We start from the raw sequence: 19,015 nt of genomic DNA, 5'->3' as shown, positions 1-19,015 counted from the left end.
GAAATCGGTCCAGTAGGTTTTGAGTCTATTAATCTCAAATATACCAACATCCAATTTTATATATAGAGAGATTACCACTCTAATGTAATGTGTTTTGTGTAACTCATATGTATGATGTTTCTGACACAAGTTAATACAAATATCTGTTCATATACTAAGAACAAAGAACTTTCATTATTCACACGACTCACTTACCTGGTAAGTTCTTCGTAGCTGTCCTCACATTGTAAGTCATCGCTCGGTCGTGCATCTTCATCGGGTTGGTCAGCACTTAGCATATTCTGCTCCTCCGCCTGAGATTCAGCGTTACTCCTAATGTACGGTGAAACGTTATTCCAAGTTCTAATATTTGTTGTAAGGTTTGTGGCCACATATATTGCACCTTCCTAACAGTGATTAAATGCTCCATCAATATGAACAAGGTGTTACTGAACAGTCTAGATAGTCTAGTGACCTGCCGTGCGGATAGGGGCGCGCAGCTGTGAGTTTGCATACGGGAGATAGTGGGTTCGAGCCCCACTGTCGGCAGCCCTAAAGATGGTTTTCCGTGGTTTCCCATTTTCAAACCAGGAAAATGCTGGGGCTGTACCTTAATTAAGGCCACGGTCGATTCCTTCCCACTCATAAGCCTTCCCTATCCCATAGCCATAAGACCTGTCTGAGTCGGTGCGACGTAAAGCAAGTTGTAAAAATAAAATCTAGTGACCACCAGAATGCAAAAAAAGGTAATCTGGAAGCATTGTCAGATATATTCCGAGCCGTAGCGCTCCGTGTTCTCTGGCGTCTAGGACTATATAATCCACCGATTAGCCCTAAACCGATAGAGTGGAACATTCTCACTGGGACCACAAGGCTAGCACCTCACTTACTTTAGAAAGCACACTCAAAATAGTTTAAGAAAGCTCAGACCTATGGGAGTTACAGAGTCCTGCTTCCATTTGACAGGCCAGGGACTCTGGAATTCACAGGGGCTTGCAGAGTGAAAACTGAAATAATGTTATTGATTTTACGCCCCAGCAACTACCTTTCAGATTTTCGGAGACGCCGAGGTGCCAGTTCGCGGAGAACTTGTCTCTCTAACAGTCTGAGCCACTCAGTCCGGCGATGCATGTAAGCATGTATGTATGTATCAAGAGAGAATAGATTTTCAAAGGCTCCTCTTGGTTTATTATATTTCAAAGGAATTCCCGTCCGGCAATACAGTGTGCCGTGAATCTTGCCGCTAAGGCACCAATGTCGCTACTCTGAAGATCTACTACTACTAAAAACGTTTTCATTCCTCCCCTGAAGGGGGAGGCGGGCCTTTTAGACGGTGACGCCGTCTCTCAGGCCGGGAGATTTGTTACGGTGAAGGAGATGCTCGGAGAAGGTGAGGGGGTTGGCGGCCGTGGTCTATACTAGGAACTGTCCTGGCATTCGCCTTAGTGCAGGAGAATGGAAAACCACGGAATACCATTCTCAGGACAGCCGACGGTTGGGGCCGCCGTGAGGTCCAGCTCTGTACCGTCTCCCGAATGCAGAGGCGTAGAGCCACGGTAGAGCTGCGGTCAGCCCTACTCTGCTCGGTTGGCCGGTCAGAATGCAGAGCTGTTGGACCACGGACCAGCCGTGGCCACTTGAGGGCCGAGACCCACTCTGCATGTACAGACTTTGAAGATCGGGTGACTAAATATAAACTGCACGAGTGATTATGTTTTTCATTTGAGTGTATCATAAAGTGTTTAACATTCCTACATATTCATTTGATGCAGCAGATGCAAGGACTGCTATTGCTGATGCCATCGTTACACTACCAGCATGTACAGCAGCTTGCTGTCTTTATGGAGGGTGCTAGCGTAATGAGAGAACTGCCACTCCCAAGCGATGTCCGCACATCTGACAGGTGAGCACAACCATTAAGAGATAACGGAGTAAGCTTTATGAAAATCCAGCAACCCCTTCAAGCATTCCACTTAGAAGCGAGTCATTCTAGTCTTCCATCGGTCGTTACATACTGGAGTAATATGACGAGAAGTTCTATCCTGTAATTTCGCAATATTTGTGGCACAAACCATTACAAGTAACTTCGTCTCGAAAAGATTACCACGCAGTACGAAGTAATGAGTTTCTCAACCAGTGGTCAACGTCTTAAAAACTACTGAACGGTCCAAACAAAATATAACCTGTGTAGCAGTGCGATGTAGCCTATGAAAGTTATTTGGTCCCTCAGAGTCGCGAACTTCATTTCTTCAGTCGAGCTACCGTATTTAACAATTTACTGGGAAGTGCACACACCATTAATGTTACTTAATTCGCATCCCTTCAATACAATTGTTATACATTTTTAAGAGACACCAGGGTACCTGAATTTTGTCCTGCATGAACTCTGAAAACCGACAACACGAAGCTGTCGCATTTAACCACACTCAAGTGCCATCGACATCAGCCAGAATAGAACCCCTTATTCACCGCACCGCTGAGGTTGAGGTACTTCTTCCGAACACAACATTACAATGATGAAGGACTAATGTGACAACCTTCAGATATCGAACTAGGATCCCAAGTCAATATACGACAGCAATCGACTCCGATAGGACGTTCCAGTAGGTACAAGAGATTCCATTAAAAACACACCGAAGCGAAATATCTGTCTGTGAAATGATTTACTGGGCAATAACTAAATCCCCTGTGCATTATTATTATTATTATTATTATTATTATTATTATTATTATTATTATTATTATTATTATTATAGAGCTGTCGTTCAATTAAACAATTTTAACGGTTAACCGAATGACTTTAATCGATTAATCAACCGATTAATCTAATTTTAATCGGTTTCACACACTAGAAAAACACCTGGTATAAAGCATTTTTATAATTCGATATGCTATAAAGAAGACATACTTTTTATTTTACATTTTAATTGTATTGGTGGAATGCAAGCCATTGGTTTCAGCACACTGCCCTTGAGGCGGTAGAGGTGGGATCCCTCGCTGAGTCCGAGGAAAAAGAGATTACGAAGGAACGAAGTCATAAAAAATTAAAAAACATTTAAGTTAATATTTAAAATATATTTTGATATTGGTAATTTAATGGCAGGTACACTTTGGAAAGTATGAATATGTTTGAGATGATAGTGAAGACTACTTGTACTTCTAGCATAACTGAACGATTTTCCGCATTTCTTACAAAACACTGTCTTTCTGTCTGTCACCTTACCATAATAGTTTAGTTTAAATCCGAAACTTTCACCAAGTTTTCCTCACATCGGTTCAGAAGCCACATTTGTACTCTCTTCTGAATAAAAACCCCACACGAACTGCAGTAGCCTGTCCGGTATTTGCTTTGCAACAGTTTGTAAAAGCAATGGCCATAACCCTCGTTTTAGAAGAAAGCAATTAATGAGATATTATTGCTTTTACCTTTCTGAAAGGAAGACATGAGCATCAGCTTACTTTGATGAACCTGTCAATCATATAATAGCTGAGGCTTACACACCAAATGACAAATAATAATACTGTACACAGCTTTTGTGTCACGCAAAACAGTTATTTTTCCTTCACCATACTGAAATTTTAATCGGTTCGATTAATCGGTTAAAGCGCATTATTGATCGGTTAATCGGATTTTAGATGAATCGGTTAACCGGTTCGACTAATCGATTAAATCGACAGCTATTATTATTATTCTTTAGTTTAATGTTATTGGTTTTACGTTCCCCTTTTATGGTTTTCAGAGACGTCGAGGAGCCAGAGGTTTTGCCCTCAGAAATTCTTTTACGTACCGGTAAATTTACCGACACAAGGCTAGCATATATGAGTACCTTTCAAAAACAATAGGCTTACTAATTTCTATTTGCACATATCTTCCTAAACATCACATTAACATTTTGTACTGGACAGGTTACTCGATTGTGGTGCTTATTGTTTTCAGACGATGTGAAACCGAACTGGGCTCCCTGGGCAACCAAACACTACTGGAGTGCGTCAGGATCGAATCCAAGTTGGCTTAGAAAGCTAGCGCTCCAAAATCTGAGCCACTCAGTACCGCTTTCAGTATAATAATAATAATAATAATAATAATAATAATAATAATAATAATAATAATAATAATAATAATAATAACTAATTTTTCAAGGGATAATGTGTTAATCACTTTTGACAAATTATGTGCAGTAAAAAAGGTACCGGGCGGGTTGGCCGAGCGGTTAGAGGCGCGCGGCTGTGAGCTTCCATCCGGGAAATAGTGGGTTCGAATCCCACTGTCGGCAGCCCTGAAGATTGTTTTCCGTGGTTTCCCATTTTCACACCAGGCAAATGCTGGGGCTGTACCTTATATTAAGGCCACGGCCGCATCCTACCTACTCCTAGGCCTTTCCTATCCCATCGTCGCCATAAGACCTATCTGTGTTGGTGCGACGTAAAGCCACTAGCAAAAAAAAAAAAAGGCCAAATACAAATTCAAGGAAGGAATTCGTAAAACTTAAAAATTAAAGTACTATACAGTACATAGGCCCTACATCATTTCTGAAGCAAAAAAGAGGCTAATCTAAAGGATCAAAAAAGTTTACCGAATAACGTAGACGTACACTTTAAAATTAGACTTTCATAATTAACCCACTCTCACCCAAAAAGCGAATGACAAGATCAGCTAATCATCGGCTACCTTGAGATAGAGTGTTTATGACAGGTCAAAGTTTTATCCACGGTCAGAGATTTATTATTATTATTTTTTAAATTAAAAATGTATTTATTTATTTATTTATTTATTTATTTATTTATTTATTTATTTATTTATTATTCATAGCCTAAAAGTTAGGACATTGTCTGGTTCGGTTACTTACATTGTTGATTGCATTCATGATACTGTATTTCTTCATTGTTCCACAACAGTAAATATCTTAAGATAATAATTTCTCCGCCTTTCTTAAAACGCATTTGAAGCAGACGGTTGCGGAAGTTGAACATTAACACGAAAGGAAAGAGAAAGTCATAAGCTCGTAACACTACAAGAAGATTAAAGATACCGTACTGTCCGAGTTTCTCCCAACATCGTAAAGAAAGAGATCATCTCAACATCGCGGTTCGTTGTAGTGATTGTAGTACGAATGTACAGCTTAGTTACTGTACTTTTGAGGCTTCGCGAGAACATTAGGAAGGACTATTACTAACAGAGCGATTTCTTGGTTGTAACGAAATGTGGAAATTAAAACGAAGCAGCTTTACATGATGTGAAACTGAACCTCGCCAGAACCAGGAAGTTGTATGTTATCACTAGGATCCGGATCTTTATGACATGTCATGTATTTTCTTTATATTCTTTCCATGGAAAATACAACTTAAACATTATTTTGTCTACAGTGAATAAAAGTATGCAATTTTCACGGGTCATATAAAGTCATACAGGGTTTTTTTTTTTTTTTTTAGCTCGTTCCGTGTGTCAGGGGAACAGCACGGAAGGCGATAGTGCGGCCGGGTGACTCATTTGCCGAGAGATATATTGCTTCATGACCGGCTAAGATGATCGAATGCAGTACGGTAGCGATAACCAGTGCTTCACAGCAATAGTTTAGTTTAACATCTGTGGTGTTGGTAGAGTGTTCAATGTGTTCGCTTTAAAATAGCGTCGTTTTTGTAGGAATATTAAAGTAATCGTTTGTTAAACGAGTGATGTATACAGTAGAACAGCGTGTATTAATTGTGTTGTGCTATGCGAAGCATTCTTCTTAAACAGAATGCCGATTTCGATTCATTCGCCAATTTCCTGGCATCCTTCCTCCCCATAGGAGTATGGTACGACCGAGCTCGATAGCTGCAGTGCGGACAGTATCCAGTATTCGGGAGATAGTAGGTGGGGGGGGGGGGGGAGAAGAAGGCAGCCCTGAAATGAAAATGGTTTTCTGTGGTTTCCCATTTTCACACCAGGCAAATGCTGGGGCTGTACCTTAATTAAGGCCACGGCCGCTTCCTTCCCACTCCTAGCCATTTCCTGTCCCATCGTCGCCATAAGACCTATCTGTGTCGGTGCGACGTAAAGCCACTAGCAAAATAAAACCTTCTTCCCCCGCCCCCACCCCCGCAACACCACCATATCTTTCTTATTTCGCACCCTGGTTAAAACGCCATTGTATCACACCAGAAATGCAAGAAGGGAGGCAGGAAACTCAATCGTCGAATTTGTGTCACAAGTTCAGCCGAACACAAGCCAGGCTGATATGAAGGCGAAGATAAATGGCCTTCGAACTCAATTCTGGGCAGCACATACACATCTTAGTTCAGAATTTAGTTCATAAATGGTCATCCTGATGCTTCCACGGATTTTATAAAATAATTTCACCGTGAACAACAAATTTTCGTCATATTTTTTATAAAATTAGTTGTAAAACAAATTTTACGAAACATTTTATCCTGAGCAACGAGCATATACTCTGTGAATCCTGGCAGTGTATGTAGAGAAGTCCTCATATCAGTGCGTAGTTGTGTTGAGTGAGTATTATGCGATAATTAGCCTACGTGTGCGATTTTTTCTTTAACATTAATACAGCGATTTATTTACTTTGTGAATGAGGCTGAGGAAGAAACAAAAGTGAACTGTGCTTAATTTGTAGCTTATTTTCTTCCCCTTCTTATCTTGAACTTAAAAACTGAGTTTCACAAATTTACGTACCACCACCGTTTGCCAGTGATGCTGTTGAACAGAACCTATTAGCATAAGCGCAATACTGTTTTCTTAACATGGAATGAGCTATAGCTGCGACCAACGGTATTGTGTAACAAGGAAGTCGGTTCCCGGATGGAAATATCTTTACATCGGTCTCTTTTCAGAGCGACCTTCCTGTACGGGAGTGACAGCTGGGTGTACTGGGGATATTTTCTGTTAGAAGTAGCAGACACGAAATTTGTGAGAATGATTGCTGGTGCAAACAGAAGAGAATTATGGCAGAATGAGGAAAAAAACTTGATGACCTTTCGGTGGTGGTGTCATGCGAGGCAAATGGAGAAGAATATACCTATGAGAATAATGGACTCCGTGGGGGGTAACAGAAGTACAGGGAGACCAAGGAGACGATGGTTAGACTCAGTTTTTAACTATTTAAGACGTGTAGATCTAAAGCAGGCCATAGGGCTAGCTGCAAGTAGACGATTGTGGAGCTGCTAATGTAATTCACGGAGGCTTGTAGACTGAACTGCGAAAGACATAAGAGTTTATCATGAAAATGTATGTGAGAAGGAATATATTTTCTAGTGTTTGTTAGTAAACTATTACTACTGCTTGACAGGTGCGATAATAACACAATGGCTTAGCTATTGATGTTCCACTGTGGTGACAGATATTCGAATTCCAGGGACTTCCGGGTGGATTTCTCAAGGAAAAGTTAAAAAATGTGTCAGAGCTTAAGCAACCGAGAAATAAATAATAATAATCATGTGCCTTTGCTGGCGGGACCTAGTGTTTACGGTGAACTATGTCTTCTGGTATGGGCTAGAGCAATTTTGTTACTTTCATTGATCTGTCTCAGCTTTATCCTTGGCTTTGACAAAATGAAAGTGACTGAGGTATGAGTGATCCTAGTAATGCCATTCCTTCTGCTGCCAGTCCCTGCTATGAATGGTGTGAAAATATTGCTCATAGGGTCGGTTGGTGCATGCATTTCAGTGAGCTTGGCAGATTGATATGTAATAGCAACTTCTGGCTCGGTGAGGAAAGCAACGGGAAACGACCTCACTCCTCATTTTCCCCAGTACGCCCCTTCAGTGATGCCTAGGCCATCTATGACAGCTGATGGCAGAGCTGTTGAGAATCCCGCCAGCGGAATCGCTGACGGACTGAACATACATCATAACAATAATAATAATAATAGTAATAATATAATAATGTTATTGGCTTTACGTCCCACTAACTACTTATTATTATTATTATTATTATTATTATTATTATTATTATTATTATTATTATTATTATTATTATTATTATTCCAGAGTCTGAATGGTTATCTGAGCGTATCTCCTCCATTGCACTGAGCCTTGTTAGTTAGACAGCAGCTGTCTGCCTTCCCTCACGATTATGACCTTAAGGAGTATGAACGTTGGTAACGGCTCATAAGAGATCCACGGAACGGCAGATATTGCGGTACTTTCTGCATATAGCTTGCTCAAGCGCGCAGATACGCCACCAAGAGATCAGTTGCTTTTTCTTCAACCGTGCTTCAACATAGGTGCTCTCCATTCTACTTCTTCTTCTTCTTCTTCTTCTTCTCCTTCTCCTTCCAGAGCGGATCCAAATAGTTCACCACGTGTGTCACCAGGATTCGTTTAATTAATCGTCTTTCATCACACAAATGAATGTAAAAGAATTAAGTAGTGCTACTGTATTCACTGCCAGTATCTTAAAGTTGAAACTTCCATGGTCTGTCCAACTGAGTGTTATTCTTCACGAGAACTGGATCGTGTCGTCACATTATAAAACGATTTCCCATATAAGAAATGCACTGTTGTATTAATACAGCCGAGACCAATGGAATGCTTCTGTTTAAACCGAGGTAACCGGTCTCCCTAAGACAGTCTACTAAATAACGACATTCCAATCAGAAATCGGTAATCAATCACACATTTGCAATAAATATTGCACTTATAGGTCCATTCTATGTAAATATTTAGATTACATGATTTTTCACTTAAAATATATTTTCAAGGCCCAAACGATTCTCAAATATTGTCACAGAATATGAAGCAAATAGAAAGTAAACTCTACTACCACTCAGAGAGCTAACACGTTTTTTTTCTGGAAATCAGAAAATAAATAAATAAATAAATAAACAAATAAATAAATAAATAAATAAATAAATAAATAAATAAATAAATAAATAAATAAATAAATAAATAAATTCCCCTAATAATAAAAAAACCAAACCCCATGGCACTACAGCCCTTGAAGGGCCTTGGCCTACCAAGCGACCGCTGCTCAGCCCGAAGGCCTGCAGATTACGAGGTGTCGTGTTGTCACCACGACGAATACTCTCAGCCGTTATTCTTGGCTTTCTAGACCGGGGCCGCTATCTCACCGTCAGATAGCTCCTCAATTGTAATCACGCAGGCTGAGTGGACCTCGAACCAGCCCTCAGGTCCAGGTAAAGATCCCTGACCTGGCCGGGAATCGAACCCGGGGCCTCCGGGTGAGAGGCAGACACGCTACCCCTACACCACGGGGCCGGCTCCCCTAATACTAACAGCAATAATTACTGCTATACCTAACGCTACCCGCGTGCCAGTTTCCACGTTCCTTTCTACTCTACCAGACAGCAAAGAACCGGAACCCTATTGCGGAGATTTTAAATAATTCTGGCGGGTAAACACCGAATATGAGCCTCCGTGCTCAGGCAGAAGCGCGCCGGCCTCTCATAGATGGATTCCGTGGTTCAAATTGCGGTCATTCCATGCGAGGTTTGTGGTGGACAAAGCGGAGACGGGGCAGGTTTTTCTCCAGGCACTCCTATTTTCCCTGTCATCTTTCATTCCAGCAACACGCTCCAAAATCATTTCATCTGTGAGTCATTAATCACTGCCCCAGAGGAGTGCGACAGGCTTCGACAGCCTGCACAATTCCTATCCTCGCCACAAGATAACGGGCTTCACTCATTTCATTCCTGACCCAGTCGAATGACTGGTAACAGGCTGTGGATTTTCATTTCATTTTAAAACACCGAATATATCACCAGTTTCTTTAAATGCCGACAGCATACAACTTGGAGTGCCGAATGGGCTTTTCCTAATTTTCTCTCCTATCTCTGCCGGGTTTGAGCCGGAGATTTTAGAGCCTGGAAGCCACTAATCCACGGAGGCAACTACCGCTAATTCACATTATTCCATTGATTTCTTGCTGATGTATGAAGAATCTCGCACAATCTATAAGAGTTATTACAAAATAAATTGCTTACAAAAATCCGAGGAAAAAGCGTTTCAAAATAATTAATTCAACTACGGTCCACATCCGGCCCACCAAAACTGCTTGGAACTGGAGTTATTTTATCGTTATTGATTTCTGAGTTTCGTTTGTGGTGGTTATAGTAAACAATTTCAGTTTCAACTGAAATTATTTAACTGCACTACACGCATCAACATTTATTTCTTTGCCCAGTAGTACCAGGTGCAAATGAAGTCAAAAAGTTCAAAACACCATTTATCAAGTGGTGAGTAATTTTGCATGCACGTTTGCACCGAAAGTACCATGCTTTGAAAATCGATTTAATACACCATATAACTCCACTGAAAGTATTAACTAAAGCCTCGTTTGACATACTGAAATTCTATAAAATATTATGTTTTGTATAACTTACTGTGCATGCGGTACGCGACCACTCGCTAAAGTTACTGGCCTTGCACGTAAATAAGTTTGGACGGCACTATTATAGTTCATAATCACATTAAATTTAATTTAATTTCGTGTGGCTATTTCTAACCGAGTGCAGGCCTTGTAAGGCAGATCCTCCGATGAGGGTGGGCGGCATCTGCCATGTGTAGGTAACTGCGTGTTATTGTGGTGGAGGATAGTGTTATATGTGGTGTGTGAGTTGCAGGGATGTTGGGGACAGCACAAACACCCAGCCCCCGGGGTACTGGAATTAACCACTGAAGGTTAAAATCCAGTACGCTGACCATTCAGCCAACGAGTCGGACATAATCACATTCAAGAAAGGAAAAGGAAAACAAAACGAACAATACTGAAACTATATGTGATCATAAACACCGGGATCTACAGTTTGGGGATGGTTATCGTATTTTCCAGTAAAACAATAATCACCACCACCGACAGTTTAATAATAAATAATAATAATGTCATTGGCTTTACGTCCCATAACTACTACTTTTTTCGGTTTTCGGAGACACCGAGGTGCCGAAATGTTGTCCCGCAGGAGTTCCTGTACGTGCCAGTCAATCTACCGGCACGAGGCTGACGTATTTCAGCACCTTCAAATACCACTGGACTGAACCAGGATCGAACCTGCCAAGTTCGTGTCAGAAGACGCTGAGCCACTCATCCCAATCCACTGACGGTTTAATTTGAAATCTGAGCCAAAGAAACGAGAATTCGTTGTTTCAACGTTCGTAATACATGGATTAGGATAATCTACTGAGCAAGATAAATACTTCCTGCAAATAGCAAGATATCTATATGCATTCTAGCCAGAATGAAAAATAAGGTGTTAGTCAAAACAACACTGTCACTACATGAAGAAGTTATTGCCCCTGTCTGTCGCATTTGATAAAACCACAGACAATTTCCATCCATTTAGACAGGAATTAAGCGAGTCGGTTATAGGATCGTAGTTCTTAATATTCTTTTGTAGAGCGTTGAAATCTCTAAAATCTCAATAAAAACGTTCTTCAGCTTATCCCAGTTATTTTCTGGGATTGCAGGAGCCATCCGGGCTCATTTTAGTTTTCGCTGGGGATTTAAGACCAGGTTCCCTTCCTGACGCCACCTGATTTTTTTAGATGAAAGCCTCGACGCAGGATTGACAGAGATTCGAACCTCAGCCTTCCGGGTGGGAATACAGCTGCTAATCCACTAAGCTAATCACCCCCCCTCCCCAAGTACCATCTCCATCCAGTATCTTTATCAACTGAATTTAGCTAATCGAAACCTAGTGTGTATGTTCAGTCTTCAGCCCTAAGGCTGGTTGGATCCTCAACAGCTCTGCCATCAGCTGTCATAGATCGCCTAGGCATCACTGAAGAGGCATACCTAGGGAAATTAGGAGTGAGGTAGTTTCCCGATGCTTTCCTCACCGAGCCAGAAGTTGCTATTACATGTCAGTCTGCCGTCCGACTCGTTGGCTGAATGGTCAGCGTACTGGCCTTCGGTTCAGAAGATCCCGGGTTCGATTCCCGGCCGGGTCGAGGATTTTAACCTTCAGTGGTTAATTCCAATACCCCAGGGGCTGGGTGTTTGTGCTGTCCCCAACATCCCTGCAAATCACACACCACATATAACACTATCCTCCACCACAATAACACGCAGTTACCTACACATGGAAGATGCCGCCCACCCTCATCGGAGGGTCTGCCTTACAAGGGCTGCACTCGGCTAGAAATAGCCGCACGAAATTAATAATTTAATCAGTCTGCTAAGCCCACTGAAATGCATGCACCGACCGACCCTATGAGCAACATTTTCATACCCTTCATAGCAGGGACTGTCTGCACAAGGAATGGCATTACTAGCATTGCCCATACCTCAGTCACTTTCATATTGTCAAAGCCAACAATAAGACAGAGACAGATCAATGAAAATAACAAAATTGCTCTAGCCCATACCAGAAGACATAGTACACTGTAAACACTAGGTCCTGCCAGCAAAGGCAAATAAGTACCGTATCAATAAACCTCAGAACGTTAGGACAAGTGAGTATGCAAGACTGTATACAGACACAGATCCTTGGGAATCATCAGATTCTTTTTGAAAAAATGTTTTCCGTAAGATGGCCAGTTCTGCACTTTGGATAGGATCAATTACTATCAAGTCCGAAAAATTTCCTAAGTAATGAACTGATGTACTTTGCTTCGAAAATTCAGAATAAATTTAACATTTATTTCCGCATTGTTTCCCTAGATACCACGTAGGTTTTATACGCAGTATTTCCAATCTCTAGCGTATATGATGTATTTAAATTTATTTCGAATTGAAAGTATTAGCAGGATGCATATTCGCGAGGAGCAAGGGAGCCCCCCCGCTCTGCACCGACGATTTTGTCTCAAAGGTTCCTTCCCACTAAAATTGCCCGGCGGAGGTGGATTCTTTCATTATAAAATAATGAGGAAAATCTGGAATATGCATATTACTGAAATTAATGTCTTTTACTGTGCATATTTTCATAAAAACATCAGCAATCATCCATGTATGTGTATGTTGGGTATTCAGCCCGAAGGCTGGTTGGATCCTCAACAGCTCCGCCATCAGCTGTCATAGATGGCCTAGGTGTCACTGAAGAGGCGTACTAAGGAAATGAGGAGTGGGGTAGTTTCCCGTTGCTTTCCTCACTGAGCCAGAAGTTGCTATTGCACATCAGTCTGCCAAACCCACTGAAATGCGTGCACCAACCGACCCTATGAGCGACATTTTTACACCATTCATAGCAGGGACTGGCTGCATAAGGAATGGCATTACTAGCGTCACTCATACCTCAGCCACTTTCATATTGTCAAAGCCAAGTATAAGACTGAGACAGGTCAATGAAAGTAACAATTTTATTCTAGCCCATACCAGAAGACACAGTGCACTGTAAACACTACATCTTGCCAGCAAAGGCCTCAATCGTCCATATAATAGTGAATGACTGCCAAACTTGAGCAATAAAGCAACGTAGCGGTAGTAACTCCGCACCTACAGTCTATTGTTCATGTTTCTCTCTGGCAGGACCATCTGAAACCCAGGCAAAAATACAACTTGAAGCCGCCCATCCCTTGACATCGCTCTAAGTAGCTCGGGCTTACACTACTGCTGTACTTCTTGGAGAGGGTGTGTTCGATGGATAGCCAATAGGACGACATTCACTTAAAGAGTGTGCAAACAGAATAACCTTCAAATGTGTATCATTCTTGTTATAAAAAATAAAAAGTTTTAAATTTGCATTGTTTTGGGGGATGGGGTAGTTTACATATTGGGGAATTATATACCCACTCTACCACCAGGTACTGTCTAAAATAAATACAAGTAGTTAAGCCTTATTATCCCTCTCCCCCACCTCAACCATTTCAGTATAGAAAGTTTTAGAGCAAGATATCCAATAAAAATCACACTTTTTAACAAGCCTACAGGTCTCAAACCTAATTGTTAAAAGTCCCTGACGGTTGTTAGTCAAAACAGATATTTGTGTATACAAAACAAGAGCTAAAACTCACCTTTCAGAGATAACCATGATGATTTAATCAACACTTCTCATGAAATCGCATGGAAGTTAGAAACCTAAATAGCATAGTATTAGTCAATTTTCCATCATTTAAATTCCTTAATTACTGTACTTGCCTATTACATTGCATAAACTTCAAAGTTCCGCACACTACATACTTCGTGCTTCAACTAAAACTTCACAGATTCCAAGACCTAAACATCGTAAATAAAACGCAAATATTGGAAACAAAAATCCCCCGCCCCCCGTTTGTCTATCAGATGACCACGTCGGAAAAAGGAATCTGTTTTGTTCTCTACGAATGCGTAAAGTTGTTTTGAGCACAGATACGGGTGATAGATCTAAACCACGATGTGACCACTGGTTGAGAAACGCCGCGGGCACTGGCGAACCTACCCGACACTGTCTGTATCCAATACCATTGCAGAAACTGCCTAGTTCCAACTACCAGCGCTGCTAAGCTACAACTGAGCCAGCCTGCCCGACTGCTTTCCGCATTGTGGTAACCAAGGTCGGTCAACAACAGCTGATATTTGCGGGCACGCCTTTCCCAGCATTCCAGGAAGCGAAGTTCTCAACCACGTGCTCCTTAGCACGCGAAACGATCAGTGCACAATGACAGATTTATAAATAGGGCTTGGCGAAGGGCGCCAATTTAATTCCCTTTCGATGCGTTCAGAGAGCGCCCTTGTTTTTTAATTTTTTAAAATTCTGTTTTGAAAATAGTGCCTCAGCCTGGCCATTATGCAGACGTACGTGTAATTGTATTGACATTAGAATCGTGACTGCATAGACCCAATTTCTTGCCTAACGTTGGCTATACCTTCTTAATTCAGCAACGAGTATCTTTTTCCTGTTTACAGAAATTAACCGCGCACCACTGTGACATATTTGGTTTCCTTTGATAAAATTTGTTCCTATCGATTCTTTAGTTATTGTCCGGCTCCATTGCTAAATGGTTAGCGTGCTGGCCTTTGGTCACAGGGGTCCCGGGTTCGATTCCCGGCAGGGTCAGGAATTTTAACCATAAGTGGTTAATTCCCCTGGCACGGGGACGGGGTGTATGTGTCGTATTCATCATCATTTCATCCTCATCACGACGCGCAGGTCGCCTACGGACGTCAAATAAAAAAAGACCTGCACCTGGCGAGCCAAAGTCCTCGGACACTACCCGGCACTAAAAGCCATACGCCATTTCATTTAGTTATTGATTTAAATCGAAGAAAACCCTAGGGGAACGAAGTTCGGAAAAAAATTAACAAAATGCTACGCGACAAGAACAAATTGCCAATACGAATATACAATACCGTACCTCAAAAATGTGACGCACAGTTGAGGGATGGTGTTCACATACTGTACGCAGGGAAGAAATATTGGATATATCAACGCACGTCCGCAAATACTTAAATTCTGAGTTGTGAAACTTACTTTGGATAATAATAATAATAATAATAATAATAATAATAATAATAATAATAATAATAATATCATGTCAATGTTGCAAGGTGAAGATACATACAGGAATGATCATAACGGTATGATCACAAGATTGCAACTCGATAGTTGAGACCGAGAGTTGCCTCCTGATGTCTTCCGGCTAAATTCTATTTTACGGTTGACCAAGTATGTAGTCCTCCTTCCGGGATTGGAACCGGCAACAGCAACCACTGAGCTACTCAATCCACCCAGCGACTGCTACAGGCCACTCTAAAATTATAGATACCGAGCTCGATAGCTGCAGTCGCTTAAGTGCGGCCAGTATCCAGTAATCGGGAGATAGTGGGTTCGAGCCCCACTGTCGGCAGCCCTAAAGATGGTTTTCCGCGGTTTCCCATTTTCACACCAGGCAAATAGCAAATATATATATAAATTGAAAAGCAAGAAAGGAAAATTCTCTGGAAAATTGATGCCCCACGAGAGAAAATGGAGAACAGCGGACCTCTACTCATTAACTGACAGGTTCACTGATGCCGTTCGCAAGAAACGCCATATCTATAGAATAGACAGCGACAGTCTCACCAAAAGATTATTTAAAGTAATCCACTCAAAGAAGGTCAAAATAAACTGGCTAGAAGATTTTTTTTTTTTTACAAGTTCCTTTACGTCGCACCGACACGGATAGGTCTTATGGCGACGATGGGACAGGAGAGGGCTAGGAGTAGGAAGGAAGCGTCCGAGGTCCTAATTAAGGTACAGCCCCAGCATTTGTCTGCTGTGAAAATGGGGAAACCACGGAAAACCATCTTCAGGGTAGCCGACAGTGGGGTTCAAACCCACTATCTCCCAAGTACTGGGTACTGGCCGCACTTAAGCGACTGCAGCTATCGAACTCAGCAGAAGAAAATAAGGTGGACCTCCAAGAAGTGAATATCACGGACGACTACATAGAAGATCGTGGAGCCTTTAGTGCAATAGTGACCAAGCACAAATTCGTGGAGAAACAGAACGCAAGATGCAACACTGCATTCATGAAGAGATTTTGGAAGAATAAGAAGGGGAAAACGCGCTCTTTGAATGGGCATAACGAAGAAAGAAGAACATCATTCACTATAGACTGTTTTGCCTTTCAGTGTTCAGTCTGCTAGCCTCTGTGAATTTACTGAATACAGCCTCAATCCTCTGTCTGTAACTAGCTCTGTGGCCTAATTTTCAATCATTAGAAACTGAGTCTAACCATGGTCACCTTGGTCTCTCTCTGCTTCTCTTACCTTCTATGACCGAGTCCATTATTCTCCTAGATAACCTATCCTCTCCCATTCACCTCACATGACCGCTCCACCGAAGCCGGTTTATGCGTACAGCTTCATCAATCAAGTTCATTTCTTAGCCTTTATCTACTCGTTCCAAGTACCCTCCGCCCATTGTTCCTACTCGCTAATTTCATGTCTGTTACTTCTAACTTAAGAACAGGATATCCTGAGTCCACCCAGCTTTCGCTCCCGTAAAGCAAAGTTGGTCTGAAAACAGACCGATGTAAAGATGGTTTCATCCGAGAGCTTACTTCCTTCTTACAGAATATTGTTGATCGCAACTGCGTGCTCACTGCATTAGCTTTGCTGCACTTCGATTCAATCTCACTTACTATACTACCATCCTGCGAAAATACACATCCTAAATGCTTGAAATGGTCTACCTGTTCCAGCTCTGTATTCCCAAACTGACATTCAATTAAGTTTCTTACCTACCGACATCACTTTAGTCTTGGAAATGCTAATTTTCTTATCATGCTCATTGTCATTGCGCCTATTTTCAAGTTCCAAGTTATTAGACAGCACAACCTGTCACTAAGACCAAGTCCTCCGCATAGGCCAAACTACTTACTACGTTTCCACCGAACTGAATCCCTCCCTGCCACTTTATACCTTTCGGTAGAGGCTCCTTGTACACTATGAACAACAAATCCTCTGTAAGTACTTTGAACAAAAATCTCGTTCGACCACCTCACTGCAGCCCAATTGTCAACATAAATGCTCTTTGATTGCTTTTGGTCATCTACCCTTAATCCCACAGTCCCCTCCCCCCTCCCCCACTCTTCCTGTACGACGAATTCTGTAAGGTACTCTGTCATTTGCCTTCTCTAGATCCATACAACAAACAAAGATCTCTATTCCTCTCGAAATATTTTTCAATTACCTGGCGCATACTGAAAATCTGATCCTGACAACACCTTTGTGATCTGGAACTACACTGGTTTTCGTCCAACTTACTCTCAAATACTGATCGCACCCTCCTTTCCAAAATGGCAGTGAGCACCTTGCCTGGCATACTGATCAATGAAATACCTCGATAATTGTTGCAATCCTTCCTGTCCCCTTGCTTACAGACAGGAGCAATTACTGCTCTTCTCCTATAACAAGGTACCTTACTAACATTCCATGCTTATCTTACTACTCTGTGGAGCCACTTTATTAGTGCCTTCCCACTACATTTCACCATTTCAGGTCTAATATGATCTATTCCTGCTGCTTTATGACAAGTTTATTTACCATCCTTTCCACTTCTTCAAGCGTAATTTCACCAACATCCTCCTCCCAATGAGCTCGGTTTTGCGCGATATCACCTTATACGTTAAGATGATGTTCAAAATATTATTTCCTCCTGTCCAGTGATTTCATGGGATCTACTATGAGTTCCCTTGATTTACCCAGAACACTACTCATTTCATTTTTCCTTCCCTTTCTTTTATTCTTTATTGCTGTCCAGAAAGGTTTCCCTGCCGGGTGGTTTTCCGGGTTATTACCAAAGTCTTCCCATGACTTCTTAAATTCTTCCCTGTCTGCATCAGACCTTGAATGGAGCCATTTCTAATATGCATTCATTTTACGTTTAACTTACAAGCTGTTCCAGCTCTGTATTCCCAAACTGACATTCAGTTATCTTAAATTTCTTACCTACCGACATCACTTTAGTTTTGAAAAGGCTAATTTTATTATTATGCTCATTGTCGCTGCACCTATTTTCAAGTTCCTAGTTACTAGACAGCAGGCTTTCAGCACAGTCTGTCACTAAGACCAAGTCGTCCTCATAGGCCAAACTACTTACTACGTTTCCGCCGAACTGAATCCCTCCCTACCTCATAAAACGGATCAGTTTCTCATTATCTGCATCCTCACATGGTGAATATACTGAGACAATTCTCGTCCTAATTCCTCCAAGTGCCAAATCCACCCACATCATTCGCTCATTTGCCTGCCTAACAGAAACAAGTTTGCGTGCAGTAGTATTCCTGATAAACAGTCCTACCCAATACTCTGCCCTTCCCTTTTCAACACCTATTACGAATACTATAATCCCCGATCCCTTCCCCGTCATATCCCCTTACCCGAATATCATTAACTCCTAAGACATCCAGATGCATCCTCTTTTCTGACTCAGTCAGTTTACTTTCTTTCTTCCATAAGCCCCATTAATATTGATAGCCGCCCATCGAATTCCATTTTGTTCGCCAGGTTGTTTCCAAGGAGTCCCTTGCCTGTCAAATGGGTGTGGGACCCCGTTACTCCCGTAGGTCCGAGGCTTGCTTAAAACGTACTGAGCGTGCTCGGTGAACATTCTGTGAATCAGGATGCTACCCTACTTACAGACAGTCCTAGTGAGAATCTCTCCTCTAATGGGTTAGGAACCAC

General features: G+C 41.7%; 1 protein-coding gene across 3 annotated transcripts in view; it reads right to left on the bottom strand.

The window, feature by feature from the left end:
* The window catches only part of LOC136857024 (uridine phosphorylase 1), a 331,210-nt gene that overhangs the window by 166,922 nt on the left and 145,273 nt on the right, over window positions 1–19,015 (bottom strand). Inside the window, exons 1-2 of one of the 3 annotated variants that reach the window (XM_068225042.1) lie at window positions 14,286–14,381; window positions 196–312 (exon numbers count right to left, since the gene is read on the bottom strand). The exons of 1 other annotated variant lie outside the window; for it this stretch is intronic. In XM_068225042.1, the coding sequence (XP_068081143.1) occupies window positions 196–312; window positions 14,286–14,311 (143 nt within the window). In that variant the 5' untranslated portion in view covers window positions 14,312–14,381. One more of the 3 variants, XM_068225043.1, reaches the window with a different exon arrangement.

This window comes from Anabrus simplex, chromosome 1 (genome assembly GCF_040414725.1).
Source record: "Anabrus simplex isolate iqAnaSimp1 chromosome 1, ASM4041472v1, whole genome shotgun sequence".
Taxonomy (NCBI): Eukaryota; Metazoa; Arthropoda; class Insecta; order Orthoptera; family Tettigoniidae; genus Anabrus; species Anabrus simplex.
The sequence above is the reverse complement of the archived record's forward strand: the minus strand, read 5'-3'. Positions and strand labels throughout refer to the sequence as shown.